The 21,208-nt window shown below is 41.1% G+C and overlaps 1 protein-coding gene across 2 annotated transcripts; it reads left to right on the top strand.

Annotated features, from left to right (window-relative positions):
• Positions 1 to 376: 376 nt before the first annotated feature.
• ppfibp1a (PPFIA binding protein 1a) lies at positions 377 to 21,198 on the top strand. 2 transcript variants are annotated; one of them, XM_029461972.1, is made up of 25 exons: positions 377 to 559; positions 7,713 to 7,792; positions 9,132 to 9,337; positions 10,251 to 10,331; positions 11,337 to 11,450; positions 11,538 to 11,648; positions 12,600 to 12,692; positions 13,754 to 13,862; positions 14,790 to 14,851; positions 14,985 to 15,051; positions 15,296 to 15,414; positions 15,569 to 15,642; positions 15,832 to 15,880; positions 16,298 to 16,451; positions 17,350 to 17,485; positions 17,566 to 17,688; positions 17,785 to 17,935; positions 18,066 to 18,177; positions 18,263 to 18,351; positions 18,621 to 18,743; positions 18,846 to 18,971; positions 19,262 to 19,450; positions 19,936 to 20,088; positions 20,182 to 20,281; positions 20,373 to 21,198. In XM_029461972.1, the coding sequence occupies exons 2-24, from the start codon at positions 7,729 to 7,731 to the stop codon at positions 20,257 to 20,259; spliced, it is 2,583 nt and encodes an 860-aa protein (XP_029317832.1). In that variant the 5' UTR covers positions 377 to 559; positions 7,713 to 7,728; the 3' UTR covers positions 20,260 to 20,281; positions 20,373 to 21,198. The 2 variants fall into 2 exon arrangements, with proteins under 2 accessions (XP_029317832.1, XP_029317831.1); XM_029461971.1 differs by having other exon boundaries at positions 378 to 559; positions 20,182 to 20,247.
• The last annotated feature ends 10 nt before the right edge of the window (positions 21,199 to 21,208 follow it).

Below are 21,208 nucleotides of genomic sequence, written 5' to 3' on the forward strand. Positions count from 1 at the left end.
TCAAAATCAAACAAATAAGAAAGCAAACAAAAGAAATGTAAAATGTAAAACTGCTGATTCAGATTGTATAAATAATTCAGTTTACTTTATTTGACAGGTCAGTGGTTTACAACCTATTTTGGCTTGTGACCCCTTAAAATTAAGCAATTGTTGTTTGTTTACAGACCTGAAACACATTCAAAATATTCAGTATTTCACAGGGAAAAAGCACAAATTATCAGATTTTATTTTTTTTTGAGTAAAAGGTGTTTAGCGTGTTTCACTTCCTCCTTCATCTGCTTGTAACCCTTCCAATTTATCATGTGACCACTTACCAGCAATTGCGAAATTTGCGCTTTTATTTTGAAGGCCTCGTTAACCGGAAGTGCTGTCGCTGTATGTTTAGCTTGATGCCGCTCGTGATGGATCTTCAGTTTGGATGAAAACTTCAGTTCCCAGAGAATTTCAATGGGAAGGTGAACGCTAACCATGAAGCTCCTGTGAAAAGTGCCCAAAGTGTTTGGAGTAAAGCCGCCGGAGACTGCAGGATCCATTCTTTTACCTTTCTTGGTCAGAAACTGTAAGTTAAACCGAAGTTTAAATGAAGTTTCGGACCGGAGTTAGTTTTAGCCGTTTGTTTGCCGGAGTTTTGTGCGCTAGCTTAATTGTGTTAAAACTCGGTTCGTTTTAATTGAACGTAACGTAACGCAGCTAGCTTGATACAAAATGTTTGCGTTAGCTAACGTAGCGTAACTTAACGGGCGTTTAGTTTAGCTAATTTTCACTTGTTAGACATATTTTGAGTATCTTATATCTAATTTGTTCATATAAGTAACTTTTAACGTTACTTACGATATTTACAGTGACGTTATTTGTGACTTAAAGTGGGCGAGTGTATAATTGTTGTGGTTTATTATTTAATATTCTGACTTTTAGTAGTTTTGTTTTTGTTTATGGCAGAATCACAAAGACAAACAGCTCCATCACTAGTGCTTTAATATTTAAACATACACGTATACACTTACTTATTCGTATCCTATAACATCCACAGAGAAGATCAAAGAAAAGTAATGCATTATAGTTTATACCAGTAATTTAAATAATGCTATTTTTGTATGTGAATTTTTTTAATTTATTTAACCAAAGCTAATTTATGCATCACATGTCCATTAATCTACAAGCCAAATCACTGCGGTTAACCTCCAGTTTGGCTCCCACACAGATTCACTGTATAAAGAGGCCAGTAGTTTAAACTTCTGGTCCAGGGTCCTGGTCCTCAGACTCTTGCAGCCTTTGTTTGTGTATACCTCTGTATTAAAAGGGTTTTCAGGAAAAACCTCCATCCTGAGGCGCTGCATGACCTGCTGGCAGCCCTCCTCTCTGCGTATGTCTGATGATGTCTTGGCTTCCGAGCAGAGAAAAGCATAACAAAGGATTATATTTCCTTCTTTGACAATAACCATATTTGTATCCCGCCACACTCTCACGGCTAACGGTTGGCTGCTCAGAAAATCCATGCTGTTGCACAGTTGCTTGCACAGCCATATCTGATGTTACAGTGGGAGAGCTATCATAATAAAGCACATTTTTAAATGGCTCAGTGATTGTTTAATTAAGACACAATCTAATCTCCTGGCACCAAGCATAAGGCAACATTTGTTTGTTGCTCAGCCAGGTAAAGAGGTGTCCATTATCAGCCTTAGTTTTTGTTCGCAGCAAACCTGGCCTGCAGTAAAACCAACATTGCACAAACTCCTAAATTCCTAGTTTTTAGATTTTTATTTTTATTCAAGCCACGTGTCAAGAAAAGACTCGGGGGGGCCTTTCTATCTCAGGCACCTTTTTTCCTAACATTTGCATTCCTTGCATTCTTGTTACAGTACTCTTCTGGTGGTGTGTTTTGAAAGAAGGGAGGTGTCACTTTACAGTTATATGATATATTGGGGTGTTTACTTGCTTCTGAAATTAAATTAAAATCTTAACTTAATCTGAAGCAGTTGTCGCACATTAATGTAATTAAAGGGCCAGGTTTTATATACGAGCTGTACAAGTGGCTTTTGCAATATTTCAGCTTTTAGACATGTTGGTGCAGTCAGTTCTGGGAAATGGCCATTTCTGACTAAGAGGAAGACATTTCTCCAGTATGTGCCAGGAAATGCTTCCTGACAGGACTGAGTGACGGTCTTCCTGATTGTAGGGATGCCTCTGTGTTTATAGTTTCATACATTGTAGGCACTATTGTAGACCTCATTTGACGTTGCAGTATTTAACTTTATCTGAGGCATCATTTCACAGTTGATGCCCTAAATAAGAATTCACACTTAGAAAGAGCTGCTTCTGTGCTAAGACCTTGATAACAAAAGCAATGAAAGTTAGTTTTTCTTGGCTTGCTGCTTGCTCTCTTACTCAGTTCCTCCTGCCCCTTTCCACAATCCTCCGTTATTAGTTTTCCCCTCCAATGTGATTTCTCACTATGATGTAGTTGAGGGCCACATGGAAAAACTGCAACAACTTGGGATCAGTGTCGCAGTGGTATCATGTGAGTCTCTGAAGACAAAGAGTTGTTTGTGCAGGGTTTCAATGTGGCCACCGCTGCACTAGTTTAAACTCTGGCTGTTGTTTATGTCAAGCAGTCTGACCTCACAACAGCCCAAACTGAAAGTCCACTGAACCATCTCTCAGGGGGAAATGTAAACAAACGCAGGGTGTTTGACTGGTGGGTTGGATTTCACGCTTCATGCCCATGTAACCTCTTCAAGTACTACTCTAATTATTATTGTTATACTTCAACTAATTAAGGTTAGAGCTGAAACAATTAGTTAATTTATAAATCAACAACTATTTTTTGAAAAGTCTTCTCCCAATACCAGCATTTGCTGCTTTCTTTGCCTTATGATAGTAAAATCAATATCTTTGTGTTGTGGACTGTTGAATGGACAAACAAGACATTTGACATTACATAACACAGTGCACACTGACTGCCTCAAATACTTTTGCTAATACCACTGATAGGTATTTAATTAAGGTTTATGTATTCAGTAAGAAAAGAAGAGTAAAGTGTATGAGCGCTTGCAGAAAAGTAACTATGACGTTATCCAATGTCATTTTTATTGCCTGTAAATAGGACTTTAAATGGGATGGTCAGTATCTTGGCATGTCTGATAGCAAAGCTTTAGAAATCAAAACACAAGTGCACCCATGGCTTCTGGAGGCAGGAATAAAACCTGACACATTTCTCTTGATAATAAGTGTGATGGCTTTAGTGAGTAAAGAATCAAATATCACTTTAATCAAATGCTAATGGTTGGAAAATAGTGGCAACAACCCAAGCACACAGTATATTCCCATAACCCAGTAGGATAAGATACGGTGTTGTTTAAGGAGCGATGTTCTTGTTTTGAATGAGAAACGTCTCTGTAAGAATTCAAATTCAGTTTTTGTTGACATTCATTGTGAGTTTTGTAGGACAATCTGCTGATAAATAATCTGCTGTCTAAACTAAACAACATTGTCATTTTTCTTGGATTTCCTGATATTTCATTAGCTAAACTATTAATTGATTAAAGATTATTTTACTTTTCAGCCAACAATTAAGTTCAATTCTGAAATGCACATCTGTACCACAGCTGGAAGTCAGCTTTGGGAGTGTTGGAGGCACCAGCAGAGACGTGTGTCTGTCCCTCTGTCCGTCCGTCCGTCTGTCCCTCTGTCCCTCTCTCCGTCTGTCCCTCTCTCCGTCTGTCCGTCTGTCCCTCTGTCCGTCTGTCCCTCTGTCCCTCTCTCCGTCTGTCTGTCTGTCCCTCTGTCCCTCTCTCCGTCTGTCTGTCTGTCCCTCTGTCCCTCTCTCCGTCTGTCCCTCTGTCCCTCTGTCCCTCTGTCCCTCTCTCCGTCTGTCCCTCTCTCCGTCTGTCCGTCTGTCCCTCTGTCCCTCTGTCTGTCCGTCTGTCTGTCTGTCTGTGTGAATCGTCGGCACCAAGTCTCAAATAAAGTGCACTCAGTGCAGTTACAATATAATGTTGGACAATGCCCTAAAGCATATTACTGTGTGGCATTGAATGACCAAGTGAAATTTGCAAAATCCAAATATATATCTATATATATATATAGATATAGATATATAGATATAGATATAGATATATAGATATAGATATAGATATATATATATATATATATAGATATAGATATAGATATATATCTATAGATATAGAGATAGATAGATAGATAGAGATATATAGATATATATATATAGAGATAGATAGATTGATAGAGATATATATATATATATATATATATATATATCTATCTATCTATCTCTATATATATATCTATATCTATATCTATATATATATCTATATCTATATCTATATATATATATATATATATATATATATATATATATATATATATATATATATATATATATATATATCTATATATATATATATATCTATATCTATATATCTATACGGATTAATGCACATTTAGTGCTTTAATCCGTATAGATATATAGATATAGATATAGATATATATATATATAGATATAGATATATATATATAGAGATAGATAGAGATATATATATATATATATATATATATATCTATCTATCTATCTATCTATCTATCTATCTATCTATCTATCTATCTATCTATCTATCTATCTATCTATCTATCTATCTATCTATCTATCTATCTATCTATCTATCTATCTATCTATCTATCTATCTATCTATCTATCTATCTATCTATCTATCTATCTATCTATCTATCTATCTATCTATCTATCTATCTACTATCTATCTATCTATCTATCTATCTATCTATCTATCTATCTATCTATCTATCTATCTATCTATCTATCTATCTATCTATCTATCTATCTATCTATCTATCTATCTATCTATCTATCTATCTATCTATCTATCTATCTATCTATCTATCTATCTATCTATCTATCTATCTATCTATCTATCTATCTATCTATCTATCTATCTATCTATCTATCTATCTATCTATCTATCTATCTATCTATCTATCTATCTATCTATATATAGATATCTATATCTATTATCTATTATCTATATTATATCTATCTAGATACTATATCTATCTAATATAATATATCTATATCTAGATCTATATCTATATCTTTATCTATCTATCTATATCTATATATCTATACGGATTAATGCACATTTAGTTCTTTCGACTGCTAATTGCATCAGTCTGGCTCATAATGCTGTTTTAATAGTTTTTGCGACAACAATGAAGCTTTATAGAACAGAATAATAGGATGTATCAGGCTCTGGCTGCAGAGACGATACTTGGTAAAAGACTCATTGTTGGTTTATAGTCTTTTCAGGGTATTAATTGACAAACAGGAAAATCCCACAAGCCTGAATTAGTTTTTGACTGAATAAGGTCCTCTGGGTTTTGGCAGCATATGGATGGAGGGAGGGAGGTCACAGAGGTCAGTGGGGATGTCAGTACCAGGCAGTGTTTGGTTTTCGGGGTAAGTAACCTGCTCAGGAATGTGTGTAGTGCTCACTCCTACACTGGCGTTATCAATCATCATTACAGACTCTTCTTCACATGGCTGGAGAGATGGACCCCCTTCTGTGGGCTTTTCTCTTGAGGCTTTGGTCAGACGATTCTTCATGGGTGACCTGCTCATCATTGATGCGAACAGAAGTGGAAAATGTCTCCGTCTGGCATTTTAAAGGGCTTGGTTTTATGAGTCTGAAGAATGGACAGACGAGTTAACGGGGCAGGTTTCAATGACATTTACTGTTGCATGACCAGCACAAGAGCACATGTATTTCCTGGTTTGATTCTTCCCCTAGGTTTTCCACTAAATTGGATTTTTATGAAACTCGTAATACTAGTTTTGATGTGGCTTTTATCACAAGACTGCAGAGACTGCAGGAGAGCAGCCTCAATTATGGTAATGCATTGTGATTTGTTTTATCTTGCTAATTGTTTTCATCCTACGTTTCTCTGCACCCGTGGTTGCACCATGACCAGAGAACTACAAGATGAGTTGAGTAGAGCATAAGATAGCACACACTGGTGTTTTCTCTCTTCGTGCTATTTGTTGTTTTCGGCATTCACTCGACAAAAAACAACGGGAACAAGCTTTAGGTTTCTCCCATGGGGGGGGAAGCAAGCAGCTGACTAAATACAGCTTCCACCCTGATGTGAGGGATGGTTTTCCATCAAGCTCTGGAAACCTGTGGAGAAAAAAGTATTAGTAGTAAGACTTGTATCTGTGAAATCCAATTTGAAAGTTGTTTTATTTTGAAATCTGAGGGATTTTCTGGCATGCTTATTGACCAGAAGTCCTGTTTTGTCCTCTTTTAAATGAGGCTTTATACAATGGTTCATGTGTGCGTCTAGTCGTCTACATCGCAAGAATTCTCACATCAGTGTTCATGAGTTTACCATTGGTTTAATTATGCTCTTAATGCCCATATTTTACCCTGCTGGGTGTGACACTGTGACCCCTAAGAGGGAGGAAATGAAGTCAAACCTGCAGCCCCTGCCCCCTCTACCATGAGACTTCTGAACAAGGAGAGCCACTGTTTTTATGTCAGTTCTGGGCTTTAGCTGCTCTCTCCACATACTGTTTACCATCTCGACCCTGTTAAATCAGATTTAGTTTGAAGTGGTGATAAGCGTTTGACTTCATGTGGATGCTGTTCAACTTTGTTATGGAAGTTTGAGATGCCAAGCATGCCAATGCTACGAGGCCCCTGGGAGAATAGTGTCATTATTCCGGATAGGGGCTTGCCCATAATCACCCGTGACTGCCTGACCGCCGGAAATAAAGCCCTGGCGATCACTTTGTTTTTTGTCTCTTGGGGAGCCTGTTTTTTGTGGCACAGACTACAGGGTTAATTAGATGCAGACGTCATTTGAAAAGGAAAAATGAGAGCTTGTCTCATAACAGGATTAGTGATAACACTCGTGTTGGAAATGTAAAGACATGCAGGCAGGCTTTGTAGTTTAAAACTGATGCTTGTGTGGGAGAACAGCAAAAATGATAGGGATTAGGGTTGCAATTAACAATTATGGTAATTATTGATTCATCTTCTCAATATCTTCTTGATGAATCAGTTAATTTTCCATGTTTGAGTCTTAAAAGTTCTTGTTTTGACTGATCAATACCAGAATATTTACATTTTAAATACACTTTGCTTCACATATATTACATAAAAAGGTATTTCCCACCAAGTTCCGGTCTTCTTACCGCAGCACCGGTCTGAAAATGACCTGACTTGTTAAAGGATAGTCATTCTTTGCAGCTGAATATCAAGCTGATCACTTCTATGCCGACTGCTACTTTTATATATAGCGTAGATGTCATAACATCTCTGGATTGTGGCTTGACGAAGTCTGAAGAGGCTTTTCACTGTGGTGTTTTCTTTAGTGAGCTGTTGTGGTCTTTGGTTTTGTTTAATTTAATTGAGATAATCTCATCACAAGGTCCTTTTTTAGTGGTTGTTATGGAGCTTTTAAACCAATCACACAATCTTTTTGGAGTTTGCCCAGCAGTCATGAAAATGTTCTGTAGATGATCACATTTTCCATTTGTCTAAGCACTTTAAATATACTTGTACCTCATCCTCTAATTTACAATACTCCAACCTTTTAGAAGATGACCTCTTTTACGATCGTGAGGCCTTTTTAATACTTTGAACACTTTCACTTAGCACTCTTCTTCTTCTCTCTTTCAGATTCATTGAGCTCAAGATGATGTCCGACGCCAGCGACATGCTGGCAGCCGCCTTGGAGCAAATGGATGGTATCATAGCAGGTAACCACATTGTACACTTGGACTTTAAGACCATAGCACATTTTGTAAGTGGGCATGGCATACTATAGGGTCTAGCCACATCTGGAAACCATTGAATTGCAAGCTGGGAATTCTACGTCCAGTGGAAGGTAACACAATGTGCCCTTCTCCTTCCACTTCTACCTGCAGTTTAATGTAATCCCCCTGAATGTACATAAAGGTTTGGAATAATGCTGAAATCGTGCCGTGGATCACTGGTCCTTTCTGCCTCCACTGCATTCCTCCACCATGAGAAATCAAAGAAAGTTTCCATTGTCCCCGCAATGACGGAAACTAATGATTATTCAAGCTCTGTGAGTTTGTAACTTTTGGCCACTCTGTGCTTGTGCGGCTGCAGATGAGCAGAGCAGGCTTCACTTTCACAGTCCTCACTTTTCCGCTGATGTGTGTAATTATAGCGCTGACCTTTCCAATGGGAGCAAGGCAGCTGATCACATGACACCCCCAGTCCCCACTTTTTTCTGCAGAAACCACAGCCGTCATCGAGACATCGCTACTGTGGGGAAGCCATGATTGTTTGGATATTTAGCTCCCTTTTTGTTACCGTTGGACATCTTCGTTATGGCGGACATTTAAGACAAAAGACAGATGGTGCAGTAGACTGCAGCCCACTGCAGGGAACATCACGCATCTGAGTTCAGTCGACACGCTGCTCTTTGCTTCCAAGAAAAATCAGAACATGTAATTTCCGCAGATACGGGAGAAGATTTTATTGGCATTAACTGGTTATACTGTGTCACATGATGTTTAATAGAAGACATATAAACATTTGTTTGCTTGTTATTTTGCTAAAAGTAGTAAGTAAAAATTAGTCCTCGGTGTAAAAAAAATCACTTAAACTGAATGTTCTCAGGGGAAATGAAGTTTGAAGATACAAATCTTTAAATTAAAATACTTAATTGAATAAATGGCTGCAATGCCCTGAGCAGTTTACCTAATGAAGTTTTCATGCAACATTATTTGTTTGTTTTGTTCATACATTTGACAAAGAGAATGCATATGTATATTTCTGTCTTTGTTTCTTTAATGGCCCCCACACCAGACGTAGAACTTTAGTAGCATGTGGCGACACTCGCTACAAAAAAATAATTAAACCGACAGTTACACAAACACTCAAATGTACAGCTTTGAGTCGTCATCACACCCACAGAACTGCATCAAATGTCCCTTTGGCTGTAAATCCTTCCTGCCACTTTGACATGTGGAACACAGAATAGCATGCCAGCCCTACAAGCTATTTCACAACTTCACTTTATGATTTGTGTGAAATGATGTCATCTCTTCCTTTCCATCTCCCCAGGCTCCAAGGCCATGGACTACACCAACGGTCTGTTTGACTGCCAGTCGCCCAATTCACCTTTCTTGGGTGGCCTCCGAGTGCTGCACCTGCTGGAGGACCTGCGGGGAGTGCTGGAGCTCATGGACAACGAGGAAAAGGACAACCTGCGATGTCAGATTCCTGATTCCACTGCAGAGGGGCTGGCAGAGTGGCTGCAGGGACGATTGGTAAGAAGTGTTATTTAGCCTTCCACGTGGGGTCTTTGTTGTATGTGTTTGAAACAAAAGATCAGATAATTGCATTTCTATAAACCTATGATAGGAGCATTTCGCTCTCTCGGCGGCGCCAGATGAGATTTAATGCGGCACAAAATGGGGGGGCGTTATAGCATTTACATAAAGGTTATTTGATACCAGACAGCTATCCAATCATCCCAAGATGCATACAGTCACTATGTGTAAATGGGTTTCTTATTCCTTTTGCAGCACATGTCTGTGGATGATAATATCAGCGTCTATGCACGGCCCTTTTTATTTTTTTTAGAGATCGCCTGTTATGAATTATGCTCTGATCTGCTTTGCATCTCTTGATCTTGCTCCATTGCCCATACTGGGACTGTGTTTATTGTAAAAGTGCTGTTATGACGTGCTTCGTGAATGATGGAGTTTCTATAGGAGTCCTGTTGCAAATACTTTCCATCTTCCAAACTCACGTTGACGCAGGCTTGAGGCTCTTGTTTGTCTTCCCTCAAGGCCTCATCTCTCCATGTGTGACTTGAGAGAGTGTGCGTTTGATTCAATTTTCAAATCCCTTTCATGTGAGAACACTATTGACCCGAACATGTTCATCTGGAAACTCAAGTAAAAAAACCTTGTGAGTTCATTGTCGGGGAGGTTATTTCGTTAAACACTTAAGTGGTATGCACCCATTAGAACATCTATGTGGCTCAAGGCTGGTGTGGACTCCTCAGCCAGACCCGTACGTCAACATGACAGCTAAAGGCCGGCCCCCTCCTTTTTTTTTTTACGAGCTCTCTCAAATCAAAAGAAACAACAGTTGAAAACATTTATTTAAGTGATGCAACAATAGCAGCAGTTTGTTCAGATGACCCAAATCAACACGTATTGTTTCTCATTTCAGATTAACGGCCACGGCTCAGAAGCACTGTACCAAGAACGTCTGTCGCGACTAGAGAGTGACAAAGAGTGTCTTATTCTTCAGGTTTGTGAGCACAACTCTCCATTGTACATACAACTGCTCTTGAATAGGCAATTAAGTCGTTTGGTATGTGGCTGCTTTTGAGTAATTACCGTGCTCTCAGTGCTTTTTTTGGTTTGTACTGTAAGTCTCTCTTTTAGTTTGGTAGAAAGATTGGTTTTCAAGGCAGATCTTGAGACCTGTTATTACCATATGGCCTTTCTTTTTTGCTTTAACCATGGATTCCTGGATGTCTTAGTTCAAAACAAATGAACGATCGCATTCTGATCAGACTTTCTCAAAGTTTTAGTTTCTTTTGTGGCAATTTAAAGATAAAACTAGAGGTTGAGGCTAGCATTACTCCGTTTGTCCCTTGTTTATGTCATCAAGTCTCAGCCCCACTGCCGTCCATTCATTCTGAAGATGTTCATCTCAAAGCAGAGGTCACAGCTTTATATTTCTAAAAGGATGAATAACTTCCTTTAAACAGGACGGGAGCTGTAGTTCTTATCAAACGTTACTCGTGCAGAAATTCATTTTATAGCAGACTCTGTCACCCAGTGCAATAGTGTGCCTCTTCGATGTGTTTTTTAATAGTTTAGACACCAATGGAGCTCTATCATACAGAGGAATAAGATGTATCGGGCTTTGGCTACGCAGATGATATGTTTTAGTAGAATTAACTGTTGATTTGATTAAAAATAAAGAATATCAGTTATTTCGTGGCTCATTGTGAAATTTGAGTGAAAAGAAAAGATGGCTGCCGTTCTACAGGATTGTCTTTCGGTATGTATATCTAGGTCTGATTGTTTCCTTGGAGCTACAGCAGTGATACTCAGATTACATTCACAATGTAAATAAGTAAATAAAGCTTCAACATGGAGCTTGTTTATCAAAAGAAAAGTGCCATGGGAGGATCCCTAAAATAAGCCCGGAGTGTCCTCAATTAACCGGCGCTTGGCCTCCTTTCATTTAGCAAAATCCCTCAGCCACAGAGTGTGTGATTAATACTGCCTTACTATTGTCCAGGTAAGTGTTTTAACAGATCAGGTGGAGGTGCAAGGTGAGAAGATACGGGATCTAGACACCTGCCTGGATCATCATCGGGAGAAACTAAATGCTACTGAAGACCTGCTGCAACATGTAAGTTACCTCTGGACTCTTTCAAAGCTGTGATCTCTCCATTTAATCCTTTATATTATTTGCCAATTGTTTCACCTTTCTCCACAGGAGCTGTTGAAACGGTCAACACTGGAGACCCAGAAGCTGGAGCTGATGAGCGAGGTGTCCAGTCTGAAGCTGAAGCTGACTGCTGTGGAGAGAGATCACAGGGACAATGAGGTACAACCCCCCCCCTCCCCCGCCCTTTTATTTTTTATGTGATGTGTGACTCTGAATCTTGGAAGCCACCCAGTCATTGTTTTTAAAGTCACAGGTCTGTCTCATTCGACTGGAGGACTCTGAGATCTGCCATGTGGTGCAGGGTGAACTTCTCTAAGGGTTACAGAAGAGGCTTAAACACCCCTTGTGCTCTAGCAGCTGTTTCCTGCCAGAGGCCCCCCCCCCCTGAGGGGCTAAAAGTCTGTGGGAGTTATAGTTTCCATACACTCTGTCCACTAGCTGGGACATATATTTGGGGAATATATTGTGTTTCCAGACAGCACAAGTCTAAAGAGAGTGCATGTATTTATTTGTGTTTCTCTTTAGCCTCCATTAAGCTTTAAATCAAACCTCAAGGAAAACATCATGTCAGCCTCATTTCATTGGCTGTGATCTTATCAAATCGCAGTTTATTGTTTTTCCATTAAAGAGTAAAGTGTGTGTGTGTGTGTGTGTGTGTGTGTGTGTGTGTGTGTGTGTGTGTGTGTACACGCTAAATGATGGCATTTCTAAATAGCGCCGTGTATCCTGAAAAGTGCAACATATTACTAAACTAAAGGAAATGAGAGTTTTAAAGGAATGAGTAGGGAGTTATGTGAAAGTACTCGATACACATTACATTTAATGACGGAGGCGCAGGGCTCCGGCTCTGCTGCTGATTGGGATGCGAGCAGTTTCCCTGTAATTGACCGTGACGTGTCCCTTTAGTCCACGATTTGTCTCGATGTGTGAACTGCGCTTCTCAAATTCCCTCCAGTGGGACATCTGAAAATAATGTTTGGTGCTTTTGGCAGAAATTCTCCCACTGTTAAAAAACTCTCCCACACAGCCTCCTTTAACCCCCCCCCCCCCCCAGTGAAGGTTTTTGCTCTGAGTTTAATGGGTAATGGGAGTTCTCTCTCTCCTCCCCAGGGCTTGCACCAGGAAGTAACGGACCTGCGGTTCAGGGTGACTGACATAGAGAATGAAAGACTGCAGTGTGAGAAGAAACTCAAAGCTACCAAAGTGAGTGAACACTTTTACATTTGACTATGTAATCATTTTATCCTTGAAGAATGCGCCATTAAATGTTTTCCCCATGACCTCGATACTCTGCTCCCTTTCTTTACCCCTTGTTTCTTCACCATAAACTCCTCCTCCTCCCTTTTTTCTACTGTGATTTTAACATCTTTCTGCAACATGCTAACCTTTCAAGCGTCCAAAGCGGGACAGTGAGCGGTTCACTGGAGATGAGGTGAACAAGGTTTAATCTCCTGCCTGTACTCTGCTCCTTTCTGGCCCTTAAGATCCTCTAAACCTGCTTCTTCTCCACTGCTGCACACTGCTTTCCTGACTTTCACCACACTCGCTGTAAGTGCTTTCACCTGTACCCCATTCAGGATTTGTACCTGGTTCACTTCCTCTTTTTAAAAGCTTTTATTGTCTTAACTTCTGCATACTGGAATGTCATATTATTGGAAGCGTACCGTTTGATCAGGTCACTCAAAGAACATACAGTAAGCATGTAATTCATCCTTTATACACCTACACCTCTTGTTAACTTCAAGTAGTTTGAACAGGAACCAGCTTTTGATGAGATTTGTGTGTCCACGTGAATAGCATAAGCTCGCACTGAATGGTTCATGGTTTAAGTCATTGATTAATCAAACCTGGCAACATGTTTGGAGCGTCTGCACGTCTGCACATTCATTACATGGACTCAGAACTTGTGGTTTTCATTTTTGACTATTTTCTGATGCTTCATACGCTAAACAATTAATTTGACAATCAACAATAGTTGTTGTTGTTGTTGTCATGAGTTTGGACGTCTTGTAATGTTTCTCATGATGTGCTGTGTTATATTCATTAGTCATCCCTTTTTCCTGTTTGTCTTTTTGATTTCTATTTCCGTGGGTTAACATTTTCTGTGCTCAGCGACGTGTCGGTGCACCAAAAGCTTGTGAGACGATTTAAAAAAAAAAAAACTCACTTGATTGCATTCATTCACAAATAAAGTGAGATTTGCAGAATCATGACTTTACATCCTCTCTTTATTCTTATTATTATTCTTATTCTTCTTATTACAGGAGGAGCTGCAGCTTCTGCAGACGCAGCTGGAGGAGCGAGAGGTGGCTCTGAGGAGGCTGAAGGACGAGAGCAGACTGAGGGTGGAGAGCCACGACGGAGGAGAGAGAGGTGGGAGACGTTTCAATAATTGTCTGGGAGCGTCTTGTACCGTTTCACAGAGTCTAATATTACAAAAGGATTTATGAGGATTAGACGAATTGAAATTTCACATTCCAACTCCACCAGATCCCCCTCCAGCATCCTTCCTGCTTTTTGGATATCCTCATTAATTACTTTACAAGCTCACTTTTCACAGACGGTCTGAACTCTAATGAGCCGGTTTGAGACCCTTGTTTTTACTTCACTCCTCTCTGTCTATAGGCTCCGTACCAAACGTATGTTCTCCTCCCTCTGCTCAGCTTATCTTATCCTCTGACGCTCCAGGAATGCCATTTATTTAAAAGGGAGTCGGCCTGTAAACACGTGCAGGAGAGCACAATCTGATTCACCTCAGTGACTTGAAGTACCTGTTTTTGTTGCGCTCAGTTCTTATTTCGTTGTTTTTGAATGCGAGTTTATTGGTTTTATTACCACCTGGGGGGGGGTCGAGGATAAAGCTGTAAACACAACACTATATACAAACGTACTGGCACCCCAAAGAGAACTCTAGAGTTGGATGATCCATTTTCATTTTAGCCGCATTGATTCGTGCAGCTTTTAAAGTTGTTGACATTAGAATCAAAACAGATTTGATAAAGATTGATTTTAAATGTTAACAAACGCCAACTCTACCGCACACACGTCAGAGTTCCCCCGAGGTGTTCCCTGTAGATAACAGGGTGTGCATTGGATCACTAAGTGGTTGGCACATGTTTGATTGTGTAGCCTTTGTAGGTAAACTCACAGAAAGTCCCTGTTTTTGATTATTGTGGTGACGATGGGCTCTAGAGTTCAAGAGAGCTGACTGACCAGCACTCTGAGTACGTTCGTTATTTCTGGTGTCTGCTGGCTCGTTTCGGAGCCAGAGGGAGTTTAAAGTGTCTGGGTTTCTTCCAGATACAGAAGTGTTGAAGATGAAGAGGGTGTTGGAGTCGCTGGCGTCGGCCAACGATGTGAAGGTACAGTGTGACGTGTGAGGTCATAAGCTTTGACTTACTTAAAGGAATACTTCAAAAATGATCATTTGTATATTAAGTACACGTATTCCTTTTTAAAGCGGCTGTAACTGGAACATCGTGTGTTTATCTACAGGAACGAAGGATAAAGGAGCTGGAGGAGTCTCTCACTAAGTGCAAGAAAGTGCAGGAGCTGGTCAGAGGTCAGACTGTGTTTGAAGGTCAAACACAATAATGTTTCTCTTTGCGTTCCTGTCACACAACAATTGAATCAAAGTTTTGGCTTCAAAATCTCAAAAAAGCGCTAAAAACACGCGTTTTCTTTCTTCATTCAAGACACCAAACCTTATTTTAATTGATTTAAAATGCAGTAAGCTAGATCCCCATGAGTTGCTCCCAGGGTACCACAGCGCCACCTGACTGTCTGTCCTAACTGTCGTCTCTCAGAGAAGTTGAGGGAAGACGACTACGACGATATCACAGATGATCCCTCGGTTTCAGTTTCCATGGAGGCGGATCAGGTCGTCCTGGCGTTGGAAGGAGAGGCAGGAAGAAGCTCCGGCGAGGTAAACACAACCTCCTGTCAAAACAATTTTCACACAGGATGAACCCCAGACTGTGGACTTCCTTTAGAAAAGCTCCATGTCGGCCTCCCACTCTCAAATTCTCTCAGGAATTCTGATCGGGTTATTAATTTCTCGTGTTTATCTCTTGTCTCAGTTTGTCCCATGCATAGCTGTGCTCTCTGAAATGAATGATCTGGACAGAGAACGACAGTTACAAGCAGCCCACAGGTACAACCGTCATCTCTAATTGTTGTTCTGGCGTGTTGTTATCATACATTCTTTATTGTGGCGGATCCTCTGCCCTTGACCATCGTCAAAGTTGCAGGACTACCTCCGTACTTGATGCTGAGGATGTTTCAGGACTCTGTTTTTTTTTTTTACTGAAGCTTAAATGCTTGAATACTCGTTTTTTTTCAGTTCCTTAGACGTCCCACAGCCGGGCAGCTCAGCCGCCATCACTGACCAGGTAAGAGCAGGTCACCATAACATGAAGCGAACATAATCATGTGACTCAAACACTCAAAATGATCTTTGCATGTGAATCCACGCCAGTAGGTTCTCTTGGTTTTGAATGAAGTGGTCACATCATGTGGTCACAGGACACACTGGATGAGATGGTCACACTCTGACACCTAGTGGTGAAAGAGTGCAACTACAGCTTTATTTCCATCTTTGGCCATAACTTGACTTTTTAAGTTAGTTTAGTTTAATTTGGTCGTTTTCAACTTGTACAACTCAAATACACACATTAAATCGTTACTACTGATATAATAAAGCTGGTTTATACTGACTGTAAATGTGTTTATCACAGTTTATAAATAATATGTTTGTTTGTTTGTGACGATAACAAATTACTTTTCTACGCTCCTGTTTTTTCTCATAGGCCAAAAACATAGCTGTACCTGGCGCCTCAGCTCCTTCCAGAGCAGACCCCACATGTGATGAGAGTTTTGGTAACAAGAAAGCTCGCTCGTCTTTCGGCCGTGGCTTCTTCAAGCTGCGCGGAGGCAAGCAGACAACCAGCTCTCCAAACCTGGGTAATGCTGAGCTCCTAATCGCGACGCCGTCCTGGAATTCATCACATTTTTCACTATTTTGAGATGTTGTTCCGGTTTGTTTACTGATGCTCGTGTTTCTTTCGCTGCTCTGTGAATTGTGAAGATCGCACCCGGAGTGCCAGTGCACCTGCGTTAGGTACAGTAGAGCAAAGTGGCCTCATTGGCCTGCAGTATGGCTGCTCTGGATTATACAGCTGGATGTGAAACAAAGACAGCAGTGACACTGCAACCGTTTAACTTACTGTAGGTGAACTTGAAGATCACATTCTGTGTACATATGTTGAACCCTTTCACAGTTTGCATGTTTATAACATGTGAGCAGTTCAATCAAATGATGATTTTCTAGAGATGCACTGATTGCAATTAGTTTTTAAGCTCTATAATTGACGGCATAAACGAACCATTTCGTAACTTTTCTTTCATAGACTATTATAGAACTTAGACGACCTGCCGCTCAGGTTCAAATCGTTTAATTTGAATGATTTTTAAGGGCTTGAAGAGTTAAAACTACACTCTTTCACAACAAGAGTTGGGAATAACTGCTCTAAATCATTGTTTTTCCCCAGAGTTTCTTGTATGTTGCTCTGGTGCCGCTTCTGTCCATGATCTCACTAAATCTTCCAGCTGTCCCTTATCCATGACTTTCAACCATCTGCAATGAAGCCGTTTTAATGGGACTTGCCAGTTAAGTCAATTAGAAAATCAGTAGCGTTGTGTCTTAGTAGTTTACTAATCTCGTGCATGTGTGGGATGGGTTGTAATGCTCAGCTTTTAATCCCTTAGTTTTTAGTTGGGTCGTAGTGGTGCGTCCGTGGAGCTCTGATCTGTTCTGCTTCTTGTTGAAGTATGTCACGTCAATGTGATTCATCTTTTACAGCTGAGGCAGAACGTAAAGGCACAGAGCATCTGGACTTGGCCGGCGTTCCTCCGCGGAAATCTCACGATGCGGCTCCTCTGCCGTCGTCACCTGAAACCAAAAAGAAGTCCAAAGGCTTCATGAAATTCTTCGGCAGGTAACGCTCAGGAGAGCGACGTTTTAAAGTGAAATGAGATGATTCTTTCTTTGCTCATTTATAATGTGATACTCCTGCAGACTAAAGAGGAGTCACTCCACCTCCTTCAACCTCGATGATTCAGCAGACATGGAGTTCAGGAGGGGAGGAGTCAGAGCCACAGCCGGCCCGCGACTCGGCTGGTCACGCGAGTCGAAACACAAGTAGGTGTCGATGTTCATTGTAACTTATAATACAGTGCATTATTGTTTGGTCAAGGTTGCACCAGTTGATTAACGTTCCTTCTCTGTCCCCGGCAGTGCTGTTGATGTTCCTTTCTCGCGGTGGAATAAAGAGGAGGTTTGTGCGTGGCTGCACGAGCAGGGCCTCGGCTTATATGTTGCCCAGGGTCAGACCTGGATCAAATCGGGACAGACTTTACTGCGGGCTTCACAACACGATCTGGAGAAGGTAGGTGTTTACGTTTTTAGGTAGAGCTGCAACTACCCGTCTTCTAGATTTGGTCCATCCCAGCTTCTCAAAGTCTTCACATGTTTTGTTTCCTGCACATGATGTTGTGTTCCTCTGCTTTCCTGACCAGGAGCTGTGCATCAAGCAGCCTCTCCACAGGAAGAAGCTGCAGCTGGCTCTGCAGGCTCTCGGGTCAGAGGAAGACTATCTCAAGTGCAGGCTGGACCACAACTGGGTGACGAGTGAGTGTGACATCATTGTACTGTAAGAACGACTGTACCGCAGCTTTCCCTTTACATTAAATGCACTTGTGTTTATTCATTCTAGGGTGGCTGGATGACATCGGCCTCCCGCAGTACAAAAGTCACTTTGACGAGGCTCGTGTTGATGGATGCATGCTGCACTACATGACAGTGGTGAGACGTGTTAATGTACAGCGGGGGCTGTTCAGCTTCATTAGCAAGTGGGCCCAATAGGAACATCACTGGGGGTTTGTGGGCCACACAATACTTTGACTTAAAACAGTATTCACCACTTTACCAGTAAGTAGCCCCGTTTATAATATCCTCAACTCTTCCAAGCATAAACGTAAATAAAACAAGAAGATTAAACTCTGGTCACGTAATTCTTTTATATTCTGACTGAAGTTTCCCACTGAATAAACCATGATGCCTCTGTTTCCCAGGAGGACTTGCTGTCTCTGAAGGTGGGCAGTGTTCTCCATCACCTCAGCATCAAGAGGGCCATTCAGGTCCTCCGTCTCAACTGCTACGAGCCCAACTGTCTCAGGCGACGGCCCTCTGATGAGGTACGCAGGAAGTCACAACCCATACTCTTTTTTTCTTTTTGTATCAAAGCAGCGTTGGATGTATCTGCTGATGACATCTGGATTCTTTTATTCCCCCACCAGAACAACATGACACCAGCAGAGATCTCCCAGTGGACCAACCACAGAGTGATGGAGTGGCTGCGCTCTGCGGACCTGGCAGAATACGCACCAAACCTGAGGGGCAGCGGTGTTCATGGAGGACTGATGGTGAGAGGGGGTCGGGGCGGGAACAGATGACCCATTTGTGTGACTTAGTTTAAGATAAAAATATCAATAAAGTTTTAGTGAAATTATAAAAACATTAAAATATTTACATTCTGATAGGGATCGTGTGTGTGTGTGTGTGATGTATTTAATTGATACACATTGTACAGGTTAAGCTTTAAGTGCTAGTGCATTTCTTTGTTAAGATTTCCCCCGGTGCCGCTCTGCATCAGACTTTGTTCTGTTCTGACCTCTCACCGGGATGTTTTCTCAAATGTCTGCACGCTCTGAAGGTGTTGGAGCCGCGCTTCAACGTGGAGGCGCTCGCCCTTCTGCTCAACATTCCCTCCAACAAAACCCTGCTGAGACGCCACCTGGCAACGCATTTCCACCTGCTCATCGGCTCCGAGGCGCAGCGGCTGAAACAGGACTGTCTGGAAAACCCAGACTACAGCGTCCTCACCGCCACCGCCAAGGTCAAGGTAACACAACGGATCTCTGGGGATATGAGCTTCAGTTCAGTAACTGGCTTTTCTGTTGTCCTCCTGCAGCTTTCTTTATGGGACATTTCCCACAATGCACTAATCGTGGGTCACATCAGGAGCTGCTGTATGTAAAGCTTTAATGCTTAACTGTTGTGTTTTATCTGCTTAAAGTAATGTTTGGAAATACAGCTCTGTCCTAAGGTTAACATAATATCTTGTTTAGTTTTTGTACTAAAAACATGTATTCCAACAGAGCAGGCTAGCTGTTTCTCAGTCTTTATGCTAAGCTAAGCTAATGGACCTCCAGATCTAATCTTCTAATTTATCGAGACAGTTTTAAACCAAGGTGTCATCTTCCAAATGTAATCTACTCTGAGACCGAAGAATGCAGCAAATGATTTGATTGTTTCAGCGCTGCTTGAAAATACAGAACATAAATGCATGTTGGCCAACTGCTAATCGTCTCCATTTTCCTCCTCCAGCCTCGACGCCTGTCATTCGGAAGTTTTGGCACTTTGAGGAAGAAGCGTCAAGACGATGGCGAGGAGTTAGTCTGCCCCCTGAATGTGGAAATGCCCAAGAGCAGCAGCTTCCAGCAGGGCGTCCAGCTCTACGAGGAACACCTCCTGGAACAGGTACGGACAGATTTCAACATGAATAGATCCTTTGGCTTTGTGATGGGAGCGTTTTGAATGAGACCGTGTGTGTGTGTGTGTGTGTTTCGGCAGATGGAAGACTCTGAAGGGACCGTGAGACAGATCGGAGCTTTTTCTGACGAGATGAACAATCTAACGGTGAGACACTGACCTGCTGCTGCATCACTACACGGTACAGAACGCCTGACAAGGTCCACTGTTGGTGAAGTACAAACCATTACTGAAAAGTTAACTTCATTCCCTCTGACCCCGCTGTGTTTCAGAGCATGCTGAAGGAAGATGAGTTTTTTCATGAGATCTCCGACGACGCGGCAGAAACTGATCACGTCGCTGGAGTTTGAGAAGCTTGTGTGACGACCACCTCCCTTTGTAGAACATGTGAGACCTCCACAGTATTCAGAAGTACAGCCATAGCTTTCATGACCATTTATATATATTTATTGAACCTGTCATAATGCATGAACTGAAAATGCACCTCTTATTATTCAAGCATGTGTGTTTTCAGTAATCAGGGAGGTAAAGTTGCTTTATGTTATCTTTAAGATCAGTTCATCGGCATTACAGCAAAACATTTCATTTACTTCTAGTCGATGCCGCACGCTGTAGATTTGTCTCCACTCCAAGAATGTGAAGGTGACTGGGAGTTGTGGTGCTGATAAAGTGTCCTTCTTACTGTTGAGATTTTTAAATGCTGCGAGCGCCACACATGTAATTTATTCACCTGCATATTAGAGGATGATATCTCAAAACTATCTGCATGGACACTAGAGGAAGTAAAACAGAACAGGCTTTCTTTCCAAGAATGTAGCTACATTTCAGGTGATTAGAGTTTAGCTTATCATAAACTGTCTCTAAAGCTCAACATGCATCTCTTTAATCCATATGCTATTTATAGTATGTAACTCCCTAAAGCCACGTGTTAGTGAGCTTTAGACGTGCTGAAGCTTTCTTCCTCTGTCTTATTGCTAAGCTAATAAACTCCTGGTTTAGCTCTATACTTAAGTGCTATTGATCCTCTTTTCTAAGAAACATGATTGAAAGTAAAGTCAGTTTTTAAATTTTTGGTAATAATAAAAAGGGGAAAAATGCATTTTCTTTG

Source organism: Cottoperca gobio, chromosome 23 (assembly GCF_900634415.1).
Source record: "Cottoperca gobio chromosome 23, fCotGob3.1, whole genome shotgun sequence".
Classification (NCBI taxonomy): domain Eukaryota; kingdom Metazoa; phylum Chordata; class Actinopteri; order Perciformes; family Bovichtidae; genus Cottoperca; species Cottoperca gobio.

Coding starts and splice junctions, on each gene's coding strand:
- ppfibp1a (XM_029461971.1), top strand. CDS start 7,729: ATGATGTCCGACGCCAGCGACATGCTGGCAGCCGCCTTGGAGCAAATG. Junction 10,332..11,336: donor AAGAGTGTCTTATTCTTCAG/GTTTGTGAGCAC, acceptor ACTATTGTCCAG/GTAAGTGTTTTAACAGATCA. Junction 18,744..18,845: donor GGCGACGGCCCTCTGATGAG/GTACGCAGGAAG, acceptor TTCCCCCACCAG/AACAACATGACACCAGCAGA.